This window comes from Hippopotamus amphibius, chromosome 1 (assembly GCF_030028045.1).
Source record: "Hippopotamus amphibius kiboko isolate mHipAmp2 chromosome 1, mHipAmp2.hap2, whole genome shotgun sequence".
Taxonomy (NCBI): Eukaryota; Metazoa; Chordata; class Mammalia; order Artiodactyla; family Hippopotamidae; genus Hippopotamus; species Hippopotamus amphibius.
In genome coordinates, this window is record NC_080186.1 from 132964826 (window position 1) to 132979635 (window position 14810).

The following is a 14810-nucleotide window of genomic DNA, read 5'->3' on the forward strand; positions in this document are numbered from 1 at the left end:
CCAGACACGATAAAACTCCTCGAGGAAAACATAGGCAGAACACTCTTTGACATCCATCAAAGCAAGATCCTTTTTGACCCACCTCCTAGAATCATGGAAATAAAATCAAGAATAAACAAATGGGACCTCATGAAACTTAAAAGCTTTTGCACAGTGAAAGAAACCATAAACAAGACTAAAAGGCAACCCTCAGAGTGGGAAAAAATAATTGCCTATGAAACAACGGACAAAGGATTAACCTCCAAAATATACAAGCAGCTCATGAAGCTTAACACCAAAAAAGCAAATAACCCAACCCACAAATGGGCAGAAGACCTGAATAGACATTTCTCCAAAGAAGACATACAGATGGCTAACAAACACATGAACAGATGCTCAACATCACTCATCATCAGAGAAATGCAAGTCAAAGCCACAATGAGGTATCACCTCACAGCAATCAGAATGGCCATCATCACAAAATCTGGAAACAACAAATGTTGGAGAGGGTGTGGAGAAAAGGGAACTCTCCTGCACTGTTGGTGGGACTGTAAGTTGGTACAGCCACTATGGAAAACAATTTGGAGGTTCCTTAAAAAACTACAAATAGAATGACCATATGATCCAGTCATCCCACTACTGGGCATATACCCAGAGAAAACCATAATCCCCAAAGAAACATGTACCGTAATGTATACTGCAGCACTATTTACAACAGCCAGGACATGGAAGCAACCGAAATGCCCATCAACAAATGAATGGATAAAGAAGATGTGGCATATATATACAATGGAATATTACTCAGCTATAAAAAGGGATGAGATGGAGCTATATGTAATGAGGTGGATAGACCTAGAGACTGTCATACAGAGTGAAGTAAGTCAGAAAGAGAAGGACAAATATTGTATGCTAACTCACATATACGGAATCTAAAAATGGTACTGATGAATTCAGTGACCAGAACAAGGATGCAGATGCAGAGAATGGACTGGAGAACTCGAGGTTTGGGAGGGGGCGGGGGGTGAAGGTGAAGATGAGACGAAGTGAGAGAGTAGCACAGACATATATATAGTACCAACTGTTAAATAGATAGCCAGTGGGAAGTTGTTGTATAACAAAGGGAGTCCAACTCGAGGATGGAAGATGCCTTAGAGGACTGGGACGGGGAGGGTAGAGGGGACTCGAGTGAGGGTGGGGGTGGAGTCGAGGGAGGGAGGGAATACGGGGATATGTGTATAAAAACAGATGATTGAACTGGGTGTACCCCCCAAAAAAAAAAAAAAAAAAAAAAAAAGTATGACCGGCTTGTTAGAGCTGGAATATGTGAGGAAAGCACTGCTCATTCAGATCCCATCAACACGTTTCTCATCTGAATAGTTCAAGGTGCAATCATACAATGTCCAAGGAAAATAAACTTGTGGCTGGTAAAAACTTCATTTGCAACTAACAATATTTAGTTCTCTACAAACCAAAACGCTTTGTGGTGGCTCTTTCCCACACTTTCTCTCTGCAATATTTGTCAACTGAATTCACCTCCATTCAAATTAAACAAAATAGAAGGTTTTTATTTATTCAGGTATTTTACACTGAACAGCTCCCTGGAGGTTCTCCATTTACTGGCTTGGGTAATATTATCTTTCCTTTAGTTTATTAGATTGACAAAGTTAATTTAAAAATAATCTTGGGAACTTTAAGTGATTCTTGGAAGGGCTAACATGCACATACATATGGTCGGTCACTGCTTTCTTCTGTATGTATGCTATCTCACGAAGGGATTTTTTTTTGCACTAATTTCTATAATTTCTTAGAATACGAAAAATATGTTGCCAACATGAAACATCATCATTCTGATGATGAAATGCTTTCAATTCTGTTCTTTATACAAGTGAACATTTCGTCTAGTTTAGCCAAGGAGCAATTTGATAAAGTGGTACAACTGTTTATTGTCAACACCCCCCCCCCCTTTTTAATCTGAAACACAACCTGGGGCACACAGCATCTAATTAAATTCATACAAAGTACAAATTACTGAATAGAAACAAAAATGCATTTCAAAGTAAATACCAATTAATGTGACACCCAATTTCTTCCCCTTTTTTAATCACTCCAATGCACATGGCTTATACACAAAGCATATTCAATTTCTTTTTTAGGATTCAATTAGAATATGCTTTATATTTCAATCCAAGAATCACACCCAATGCTTTGCAACCAGGTTGGTTGGACGTTTTTTCTATGAGATTCTTAGGAAAAAAAAAATCACTGATATAAAAAGTTCCTCTTCAAAATTTTCTTTAATTTGAGAAGTCTAATTATCTAATATTTCTCTCATTTAATACATGGATCTGTGCTTCTTTTGACAACATCACTACCTCTTTTTCCCTTGTTTCCATGACAGTGAACACCCAATAGAAAACTAAAAACCATATATATAAGAATTCTGACAGAAACATCCAGTCAATCTAGTTTGTGAGACAAGGCTTCAAATAATAAAACTGTGTTCAACAACACTCCACAAATGCTTGTCTACAAAGTAATAACTTGAACAGAGAGCAACAAGTGACTAATCGAGCACAAGAGTGGCCAAGTGTAGCTAATCACTTGCGAAAGTAATCAGCCACTTGATTTGTTTTGTCTTGGAGAGCTCAATGATCAGACTCCTCCCAGAGAGACCATGGCAGGCCGAGCTGATTCCAGGAGCCATGATTATGGCATTCTGGTTACAGTGTATGTGTCATTCATTCACCAAATACTAACTGAGCATTTACAATGTAGAGATACTGAGACTGGTACTAGAAAATATGAAGAAAGCAAATTTTTTCCCCAAAGGAGCACAACATATTTCGGGAAGAAGAGCAACTCTGGTTCGTAACAAGGGAAGGAAGCTCTGGTAACATATACCACAAATCATCACTTGATGCTTATATGTTTAATTATTTTTAAAAGTGAAAAACACTAATAAATAAAAAAGTTTCTTTTCAAACAATGTACAAGTTCATGAGTGTAGCTGCTATTGTCTTTAATTTTATCTACTTGCAGATTCAATTTACTTACATTGAGCATCTACCATGTACCAGGCACTTTCACACAGCCTGTCTTTCCTTTTCCCCAAGGTATCTAAAAACTGCTTTCAATGTAACAGATATTTACCTTTAAAAAAACCCTTTGAACTAAAAAATTTCAGGGACTTCCTTGGTGGTCCAGTGGTTAAGAATCCGCCTTCCAATGCAGGGGACACGGGTTCAATCTCTGGTCAGGAAACTAAGATCCCACATGCCATGGGGCAACTAAGCCCGTGAGCTGCAACTACTGAGCCTGTCCAACACAACTAGAGAGAAGCCTGCACGCTGCAACAAAGAGTCTGCGTGCCACAAGGAAAGATCCCACATGCTGCAACGAAGATCCTGCGTGCCGCAACTAAGACCTGACGCAGCCCAGTAAATAAATATATAAACATTAAAAAAAATTTTTCAATTTATACTTTACATGTTCTTGGGTTAAATATTTCAAAGGAATCTAATCGTGTGAAACCTAATAAAACCCTATTATTCAAATTATATATTTTTCTTTCAGTTTCTCATACCTCACAGTTTACATTAAGCAACAGTAAATAAAAGTAGTCTTCAAAAAGGCAGTGTGCAATGCAGCGTCTTTCTGGCCATCATCATGATTATCTATTATCAATGCAAAGATAAGTGCAGTAGTGCTGTGAATACTGACAGTGCTATCCTGTTGTTTAGCTACCACAGACTTATGAGGGGTTCTTTTGTCCATAATGGCTATATGAAAAAGGATCTCGACTCATTCCATTTCCACGTCCTGAAGATGTGCGTGACTTGAACCTACTTCTAAGAAATCTCCTTCAGCTAGTTCTGTTTAACTTTAGTCTCCCTGCTTCTTTCACTCTGACAGGTCATTAAAAGAGCATTTTTAAGGCTTAAGAAACAAATTAAGTCCAGACAAGGGTTTCACTACCTCCTCTAACGGTTGGACAACTGCGAAAGCAAGAAGGCGAGCTCTTTCAGGGCAAGAAAGCATGCCTGACTGGTCTTTGTCTTGCCCTCAGAGCTCAGCACAGGGTGCTCTCTAACTGATTATGGAGAACGATGACAAAGAGTCTGGGCTGCTCTTGGGCTCTCCAAGGCAGCAGCTGAGAGGAAATACAGGGCAGCGTGCAGTATGCAGAGCTGCCACTCAGATCTCCCATTTGCCTAAGGTAGCAGATGACTGGGTTTTGCATGCCTGGTTTACACTCTTCAAATATTTATAGACAGTTTTCTTTGCCTCAAGCCCTACTTGTCATTTAGCCAAGTTATACATACATGGTTCTTTTAATCTTTCTTTAGAAATCAATCCCACTAAACTTCTTAATAATTCTAGTTGCATTTTTCTCAACTTTTGGCTGTTTGTCTTTCTGATAATTTATTCTGTTAAAATGCATGAAAATGACATAGATGTGAAGCAGAGAAGGGTTTAGTCACCATTCCATTACAAGGGTCAATGCCTCTTATGTGCAAAATAAAATTATTTATCCCTTTTCCTATGTATGATCACATTTTAAAAAATTCATATTCAAGTTGATGGATCAATCAATACGTTGCAAGAGAAAGGAAGAAAAAGTATCATCAGTATTATATTCTCTAAGGATGGTATCGTCATTGATTCAACTCTCTTCTCATGTGTCTATAAATGGATTAATTTAACCTACAATATCCAAACATGGGGGAAAATGGGATCCAGAATAACATGGTCAACACAGAGAGGCTTGAGTGCCCATCCTAAGGTAGCTATCTACCTGTGGATACTTCCGGCTAACTTCAGCTTTTCAATGAAACAAAAACAAGTTAATTTTTCCCATTAGAAAAGTAAGACAGTAAGGAAAATTTCAGATAACCAGAAATGAGGAAAAGTTACCTATAGTGCACTACCAAAGACAACATTTAACTTTTTTGAAGAATTTCATTTAAGTTTTTTTGGATGCATTGTTTTTTTCCTCCCATGGGCATGCTCACCACCATTTGCACAATTTAATACCTTACTTTTTTTGCTTAACATTATAACATAAAATTTCCTGTATTACTTTGTCTTCAAATCATAATACAGATTATTCCATCAAGTAAGTAGATATGCTGTAATTTTATAATTCCCTGTTGGACATTTACATCTTTGCCATTTTTTCTCTAGGTTAAATGCCATTACAAAGAAAATCTTTGTTTATAAAGCTTTTCTGTATTTAAGATTATTCTTTGATTTGTAGCAGTGAAATGAATGAATCAAAGGATAGCCAGAAAATAAATTCTGAAGTAAAGAATTAATACAAGTACTATTTGAAGTGAAAAAACACCACCTTATATACAAAAATTTGTCTTTTGGCTCTGATGCTAACAAGTGAATGCTCAGTCTTAGAAAGTTGTAGAAAACTGTCAAAGATGACAAATTCCAAAAAGTTAAATGTGGTACTCACAAGTGGGATACTTCTTTATTCACACAAGTATACTGTTGATCCCTTATTAATTAGGCTTAAATTCTTAACCTTACCTAGATCTACCATCAGAAGACGAGTGAGGGCTGTGTAGAAGGTTGTTCGGCACCTGAAGTCACTGAGACTGTAACTGTCACTGATGCCAAGAAAGGGGAAGTGTTCACTCTAGTAAAAGCAAAAGAGCATCCAAAGTTACTAATGCTTTACCTAAACTACCTGGGAAACTCTAGTCATTAATTAAAGGAAATAAGACTCACCGTGTGATTTTTTAGCATGAATTTCACGGCATCTATCTTCACAAGTTTTTTTAAAAGGATATAGGTAATAGAAGTTAAGGAATCTGGGGAAGTATAATTGTCTTATCAATAAGTAATAGATCACAAAATAACACTGAACTATAATGGCATCAATTTCTATTTATCAAGAATAAATATTATTGGGGCTTTCTAGGTGGCGCAGTGGTTGAGAATCCGCCTGTCAATGCAAGGGGACATGGGTTTGATCCCTGCTCCAGGAAGATCCCACATGCCGTGGAGTAACTAAGCCTGTGCGCCACAACTATTGAGCCTGTGCTTTAGAGCCCATGAGCCATAACTATTGATCCCATGTGCTGCAACTACTGAAGCTCATGCGCCTAGAGCCCGTGCTCCGCAACAAGAGAAGCCACAGCAATGAGGAGCCCGCGCACCACAAAGAAGAGCAGCCCCCACTCACTGCAACTAAAAAGAAAGCCCAGGCATGGCAAAAAAGACCCAACACAGCCAATAAAATAATAAATAAATAAATTTATATAAAAAAAGAATAAATATTATTTCTAAAGAGTGTTATTCCTATAGAAATGCCTTCCATTCCATTACTAACCAGTGCAGTCACTTTTCCTATCTCATACATATTCTAGTTATGGAAAGGAAGAATGAATTTTATAATTAAGACAAAAACTTTTTTACTATTAGAGCCTTGATAGTAGAAAATTAAAACTGACCCTTTTTACATTTTGGGTGTAACTTGAGAACTTTTCACTTAATATTATTTCATAAAAAATAATTATGAGAGACCCATAATAGGCTATCAAGAAAGAGAAAATTATTCAATTCTAAGAAACATGAGCTCAGTTAGTAGAAATCTAAGGAAATTCTGCTTTAGATGAAGAAAATCAGAATACAATTAGGAGAGTGTAGCAGATTGCCTGTCCTCAAGTGTTGAAGGACAGGTTTAAAGGACCTAATATTTCTCAAGTACCTACTAGGTGCATTTTATATTTGTTAACCCACCTAATCTTAATAATTACATTGTTAAGTATTATTTATTATGTCTAATCTGTAGATAAGAAAACAGAAGCTCAGAGAAATTAAGTTACTTGCCCAAGATCACACAACTGTGGACTGAGAATGCTGACATGTGACCTGAGGTTTGACTACTTTCTACTGTACCACATGATCACCTGAACAGTTGAACTCAGAATGAGAATAGAGTTGAAAATTCAAAAACATGATCACAAAGCCTAAATAATTTCTGATGAATGTCATCATCAAATAAGGGCTGAAGTGGGTTCTAAGAACATCTATTTAGTACACAAACACCTTCCGCTCTTACTTAGGGTTTACCCTAGTCATGTGGTTCCTACTCTAGCTAGCGCATCTCTTGGGCATTCCCTACATACTTACTCACACCTTTCTTCAAGCTGTAATAATATTATATGGTTCCATTTATTTTTTTTTTAATTTTTATTTTTTTGGGGGTACACCAGATTCAATCATCTGTTTTTCTACACATATCCCCGTATTCCCTCCCTTCCTTGACTCCCCCCCTCGAGTCCCCCCCACCTTCCCTGCCCCAGTCCTCTAAGGCATCTTCCATTCTCGAGTTGGACTCCCTTTGTTATACAACAACTTCCCACTGACTATTTTACAGTTGGTAGTATATATATGTCTGTGCTACTCTCTCGCTTCGTCTCAGTTTCCCCTTCACCCCCCGCCCCCTCCCATACCTCGAGTTCTCCAGTCCATTCTCTGCATCTGCATCCTTGTTCTTCTCACTGAGTTCATCAGTACCATTTTTAGATTCTGTATATGTGAGTTAGCATACAATATTTGTCCTTCTCTTTCTGACTTACTTCACTATGTATGACAGATTGTAGTTCTATCCACCTCATTACATATAGCTCCATCTCATCCCTTTTTATAGCTGAGTAATATTCCATTGATATATATGCCACATCTTCTGTATCCATTCATTTGTTGATGGGCATTTAGGTTGCTTCCATGTCCTGGCTATTGTAAATAGTGCTGCAGTATACATTATGGTACAAGTTTCTTTTGGGATTATGGTTTTCTTTGGGTATAGGCCCAGGAGTGGGATTACTGGATCATATGGTAGTTCTATTTGTAGTTTTTTAAGGAACCTCCAAATTGTTTTCCATAGTGGCTGTACCAACTTACAGTCCCACCAACAGTGCAGGAGAGTTCCCTTTTCTCCACACCCTCTCCAACATTTGTGGTTTCCAGATTTTGTGATGATGGCCATTCTGATTGCTGTGAGGTGATACCTCATTGTGGCTTTGACTTGCATTTCTCTGATGATTAGTGATGTTGAGCATCTTTTCATGTGTGTGTTGGCCATCTGTATGTCTTCTTTGGAGAAATGTCTATTCAGGTCTTCCGCCCATTTGTGGATTGGGTTATTTGCTTTTTTGGTATTAAGCTTCATGAGCTGCTTGTATATTTTGGAGGTTAATCCTTTGTCCGTTGTTTCATAGGCAATTATTTTTTCCCATTCTGAGGGTTGCCTTTTAGTCTTGTTTATGGTTTCTTTCGTTGTGCAAAAGCTTTTAAGTTTCATGAGGTCCCATTTGTTTATTCTTGATTTTATTTCCATGATTCTAGGAGGTGGGTCAAAAAGGATCTTGCTTTGATGGATGTCAAAGAGTGTTCTGCCTATGTTTTCCTCTAGGAGTTTTATCGTGTCTGGCCTTACATGTAGGTCTTTAATCCATCTGGAAGTTATTTTTGTGTATGCTGTTAGGAAGTGTTCTAATTTCATTCTTTTCCATGTTGCTGTCCAATTTTCCCAGCACCACTTATTGAAGAGGCTGTCTTTTTTCCATTGTATATTCGTGCCTCCTTTGTCAAAGATAAGGTGCCCATATGTGTTTGGGCTTACTTCTGAGTTCTCTATTCTATTCCATTGATCGTCCTTTCTATTTTTGTGCCAGTACCATACTGTCTTGATCACTATGGCCTTGTAGTATAGTTTGAAGTCAGGAAGCCTGATTCCACCAACTCCATTTTTCCCTCTCAAGATTGCATTGGCTATTCGGGGTCTTTTGCGTTTCCATACAAATCGTAAGATTTCTTGCTCTAGTTCTGTGAAAAATGCCATTGGTAATTTGATAGGGATTGCATTGAATCTGTAAATTGCTTTGGGTAGTACAGTCATTTTCACGATGTTGATTCTTCCAATCCAGGAACATGGTATATCCTTCCATCTGTTTGTGCCGTCTTTGATTTCTTTCATCAATGTCTTAAAGTTTTCTGCATACAGATCTTTTGCCTCCTTAGGCAGGTTTATTCCTAGGTATTTTATTCTTTTGGTTGCAATGGTGAATGGGAGAGTTTCCTTAATTTCTCTTTCTGCTCTTCCGTTGTTAGTGTATAGGAATGCAAGAGATTTCTGTGCATTCATTTTGTATCCTGCTACTTTACTAAACTCATCAATGAGTGCTAGCAGTTTTCTGGTAGAGTCTTTAGGGTTTTCTATATATAATATCATGTCATCTGCAAAGAGGGACAATTTTACTTCTTCTTTTCCAATTTGGATGCCTTTGATTTCTTTTTCTTCTCTGATTGCTGTGGCTAACACTTCCAAAACTATGTTGAATAATAGTGGTGAGAGTGGACACCCTTGTCTTGTTCCTGTTCTTAGAGGGAATTCTTCCAGTTTTTCTCCATTAAGAACGATGTTGGCTTTTGGTTTTTCATATATGGCTTTTATTATGTTGAGGTAATTTCCTTCTATGCCCATTTTCTGGAGAGCTTTTATCATAAATGGATGTTGAACTTTGTCAAAAGCTTTTTCTGCATCTATTGAGATGATCATATGGTTTTTATCCTTCAATTTGTTGATATGATGTATCACATTGATTGATTTGCGTATACTGAAGAATCCTTGCATCCCAGGGATAAACCCCACTTGATCATGGTGTATGATTTTTTTAATGTGCTGTTGCAGTCTGTTAGCTAGTATTTTGTTGAGGATTTTTGCATCTATATTCATCAGTGATATTGGTCTGTAGTTTTCTTTTATTGTGACATCTTTGCCTGGTTTTGGTATCAGGGTGATGGTGGCCTCGTAGAATGAGTTTGGGAGTGCTCCGCCTTCTGCAATATTTTGGAAGAGTTTGAGAAGGATAGGTGTTAACTCTTCTCGAAATGTTTGATAGAATTCGCCTGTGAATCCATCTGGTCCTGGGCTTTTGTGTGTTGGGAGATTTTTAATCACTGCCTCAATTTCCGTACTTGTGATTGGTCTGTTCATGGTTTCTATTTCTTCCTGGTTCAGTCTTGGAAGATTGTATTTTTCTAAGAATGTATCCATTTCTTCCAGGTTATCCAATTTCTTGGCATATAGTTGCTTGTAGTAGTCTCTCATGATCTTTTGTATTTCTGAGGTGTCCGTTGTGACTTCTCCTTCTTCATTTCTAATTCTGTTGATTTGCATCTTCTCCCTTTTTTTCTTGATGAGTCTGGCTAATGGTTTATCAATTTTGTTAATCTTCTCAAAGAACCAGCTTTTAGTTTTATTTATTTTTGCTATGGTTTCTTTCCTTTCTTTTTCATTTATTTCTGCTCTGATTTTTATGATTTCTTTCCTTCTGCTCACTTTGGGGTTTCTTTGTTCTTCTTTCTCTAGTTGTTTGAGGTGTAAGGTTAGGTTGTTTATTCAATAATTCTCTTGTTTCTTAAGGTAGGACTGTATTGCTATAAACTTCCCTCTTAGAACTGCTTTTGCTGCGTCCCATAGGTTTTGGGTTGTTGTGTTTTCGTTGTCATTTGTTTCTAGATATTTTTTGATTTCCTCTTTGATTTCTGTAGTGATTCCTTGGTTGTTTAAGAGTGAATTGTTTAGCCTCCATGTGTTTGTCTTTTTTGCAGTTTTTTTCCTGTAATTGATATCTAGTCTCATGGCGTTGTGGTCTGAGAAGATGCTTGATATGATTTCAATTTTCTTGAATTTGCTGAGGTTTGATTTGTGACCCAAGATGTGATCTATCCTGGAAAATGTTCCGTGTGCACTTGAGAAGAAAGTGTAGTCTGTTGTTTTTGGATGGAATGTCCTATAAATATCAATGAAGTCGAGATGGTCTAATGTGTCATTTAAAGCTTGTGTGTCTTTATTGATTTTGTTTGGATGATCTGTCCATTGATGTAAGTGGGGTGTTCAAGTCTCCCACTATTATTGTGTTACTCTTGATGTCCCCTTTTATAGCTGTTAGCATTTGCCTTATGTATTGAGGTGCTCCTATATTGGGGGCATAGACATTTACCATTGTGATATGTTCTTCTTGAATGGATCCCTTGATCATTATGTAGTGTCCTTCCTTGTCTCTTTTAATAGTCTTTACTTTCAAGTCTAATTTGTCTGATATGAGTATTGCTACTCCAGCTTTCTTTTGACTTCCATTCGCATGGAATATCTTTTTCCATCCCTTTCCTTTCAGTCTATATGTATCCCTTGGTCTGAAGTGGGTTTCTTGTAGGCAGCATATAGAAGGGTCTTGTTTTTGTATCCATTCAGCCAGTCTGTGTCTTTTGGTTGGAGCGTTTAATCCATTTACATTTAAAGTGATTATTGATATGTGTGTTCCAATGACCATTTTCTGAATTGTTTTGGGTTTGTATTTGTAGGTGTTTTCCTTTTCTTGTGTTTCCTACTTAGAGAAGTTCCTTTAGCACTTGTTGTAAGGCTGGTTTGGTGGTGCTGAATTCTCTTAACTTTTGCTTGTCTGGAAAGCTTTTGATTTCTCCCTCAAATCTGAATGAGATTCTTGCTGGGTAGAGTATTCTTGGCTGTAGGTTTCTCTCTTTCAGGACTTTCAGTATATCCTGCCATTCCCTTCTGGCCTGCAGAGTTTCTGTAGAAAGGTCAGCTGTTATCCTGATGGGTTTTCCCTTATATGTTGTTTGTTGCTTTTCTCTTGCTGCTTTTAATATTTTTTCTTTGTGTTTAGTTGTCGTTAGTTTGATTAATATGTGCCTTGGTGTATTTCTCTTTGGGTTTATTCTGTATGGGACTCTCTGTGCTTCTTGGACTTGGTTAATTATTTCCTTTCCCATGTTGGGGAAGTTTTCCACTAGAACCTCTTCAAATATTTTCTCAGACCCTTTCTTGTTTTCTTCTTCTTCTGGGATGCCTATAATTCGAATGTTGGTACATTTAAGGTTATCACTGAGGTCTCTGAGACTGTCTTCTAATCTTTTTATTCTTTTTTCTTTTTCCTGCTCTGTGGCAGTTATCTCCCCCATTGTATCTTCCAACTCACTTATTTGTTCTTCTGCCTCAGTCATTCTGCTGGTTATAGCATCTAGAGTATTTTTAATTTCAGTTATTTTGTTATCCATTGCTGTTTGTTTTTCTGAGTTCTTATGAACTGTTTCTTGTACTTTCTCTATTTTGTTATCGAGATTTTGTATCATTTTTACTATCATTACTCTAAATTCTTTTTCAGGCATTTTTCCTATTTCCTCCTCATTTATTTGGTCTTGTGGGTTTTTTTCCTGCTCCTTTGCCTGCATGGTGTTTCTTTGTTTCCTCATGGTTGTCCAGACTTTTGGGGTTGCTTGTCCTGGCGATAGAGGTGTTTATAGAAGACTGTCCAAGCCTCAGACTAATGTCCAAGTATTGGATTAAACGAATACTAAGTCTAGGAAACACATACATGTATAAGACACACTATTACTGAATCTGTTAGGACATAAGGCTCTAGAAAGACATGACAGAACCCCAGTGTGCTATCAGATATTCAAAGAGAAACCCAGCAGGAATTGACAACTGAAACAGAAGAAATCAGAGACAAAAGCAAAAGCAAACAAACAACAAATAACACCCTACACATACAAACATCAATCCAGGGAGATTTTGTAAGCTAGGATCAAATATAGAAAAGAGCTGGAGTACCACCAGAGAGAGTGGAGATTCTCAGAATGTAATTAGACAACTGTACTAAGAACTAAGATAAAGACAAAAGCCAAATATTAAATACCAAGGCAGTGCGTCATCTGGAGAATAGAGCAAGGAGTCTGAGCAGCCCGATAGTGTTGCTTATAAGTATGTTAAGATAAAATAAACTTAAAAAGGCTGGAAGAAAGGGGAACAGAAGAGCGTAATGTGGTTGGAAATATGCAAATAAAAAGGAATAGAAATGTATAAAAGATAGGGATGAAAGGAAAGTATGAGAGATATTTTGTCCGTACTACCAAAAACTTAGCTAGATATAGAAATATATAAAAAGGCAAAAAAAAAAAAAAAAAAAAGAATAAAAAATATCATTAAAAAATTATGTTATAAAACTTGTAGATCCCTTAGGGCGAAGATCGTATTTAATAAATCAAAAAAAAAAAAAAAAAGAGAGAGAGAAAAAAAAAAGAAAATCCAGAACTGATCCCAGAATGGACCAGTTCAATAGGTATTGATACTACTATTTCTGTTTCCTTAGTGTCTCAGCTGTAAGTGTCCTTCTCCTTGCCTTGGGTTTTTTTTGCGTTATTCTGTGACCAGCAGAGGTTCCTTTATTGTTCGTCTGTAAGCGTCGGTGTGCGGAGAGGGAGAGGGTACAATAGTGGCTCCTTCTCCTGGGAGTGAGCGAGCAGTGGCACACTGTTGCTTCAGTCAGGCTTGGAGGTGCCTGCTGCAGAGGGCGCTGGTGACTCAGGCATAAACAGAAAGTCTTATAGTTGGGCCTCTCTCGGGGTTTTTTTCTTTTTGATGCTGTTGTTGTTTTTTTTATTTTTCTCTCGGCAGCCTCCCTGCTGCTGGCGTTGCAAGGGGTTTTAATCTAGCCCCACCCGAGTGCCTGAGAGTGCTCGTTATCCCTGAGCACCTTAGGTGGCCCGCAGGATGTCTCTCCACTGCCTGTTGCAGAGGCGACGAAAGAGAGGGAGAGGCTACGCGCGGGGCTCCTCCCCTCCGCCCGTGAGCCCGCAGCCTCCAGCCGCCATCATGGCCGGGCAGCTCTCAGGGACGGGCACTCCTCTCCGCGGACCTCCTCCCTTCTGTCCTCTCGGTCCGTCACCCTACCGGCAACAATGCCTCTCACCCTGAACCAGCTCTCCGGTTCCCACGCTCCCGCTCCTGGACCCTCCGTTCAGCCGCGGATCGATGTCTCGGTCCGGGAACGCTGAGCTGCGCTGCGGACCCTCCGTATGTTTCTCACTCCCTCCTGTCTGCCACAGCTCCGCCGCTTCACCCTCTTTGAGCCGTCGTAGATGCCTCCCTACCGGCTATGTCGGGCTCCCCGCAGCCCTTTCTGGTGTCCGAGGCCGTCTGCTGGTGTTCAGCTGGTTCTCTGTGGGAATTACTGCGTCCTTCCGTGCATTCCCAATGCATCTGTGGAGAGGGATGCACTCCACGTCTCTCTACTTCGCCGCCATCTTTTCTCCTCCCTCTATATGGTTCCATTTATGTCCCAATGAAAACACTGCTCTTTTACTTCACACCATCTCCAAATACAGATGTATATTAATTTTGTACACTGGGTCTGATAAGCCTAACTTAAAATTTTAGTCACTCAGATGTAGGTTTAAAAGGGTAGAAAACACACTGGAACAGGGACTTTCCTGGTGGTGCAGTGGTTAAGACGCCATGCTCGCAATGCAGGGGGCCCGGGTTTGATTCCTGGTCAGGGAACTAGATCTCACATGCATGCCGCAACTAAGAGTTCACATGCCACAACTAAGGAGCCCAACTGCTGCAACTAAGACCCAGTGCAACCAAATAAATAAATAAAAAAGAAAGAAAAGAAAACACACTGGAACAAAAGTTAGGAAGTCTGGGCTTTCAGCTTGACCACACAATTCAATCAGCTGGATGAGAGTCTGAGTACTATACTCAGCCCCTCCTAGCCTTAGTTTTCCTCTTCAACAAATGAGGATATACCCAAGCTATCTTGGGTTCTGAGGACTGTTGTGAGGATCAGGTGATGCAAATGTCTTTGCCAATTATAAATCAGGGAGAAGACACAAAGAAGCAGAGAATGAACATTTATAGAATGCTTACTACTTTCAAGGTTAATTCTCACAATCCCATGAGATAGATTCTATTTTTCAAATGAGGAAACAATGAAAGAAAACTCTTC

At 38.7% G+C, this 14810-nt stretch overlaps 1 protein-coding gene across 16 annotated transcripts in view; it reads right to left on the bottom strand.

Annotated features, from left to right (window-relative positions):
• The window catches only part of RANBP17 (RAN binding protein 17), a 348910-nt gene that overhangs the window by 83703 nt on the left and 250397 nt on the right, over positions 1–14810 (bottom strand). For all 16 annotated transcript variants that reach the window (XR_009052817.1, XR_009052822.1, XM_057729240.1 and 13 more), the window contains 2 exons: positions 5719–5782; positions 5518–5626 (listed from right to left, as the gene is read on the bottom strand). Coding sequence is in view for 14 of the 16 variants with exons in the window: in XM_057729240.1 (XP_057585223.1) it covers positions 5518–5626; positions 5719–5782 (173 nt within the window). In the remaining 2 variants the exon portion in view is untranslated. The remainder of the gene's footprint in view (positions 1–5517; positions 5627–5718; positions 5783–14810) is intronic.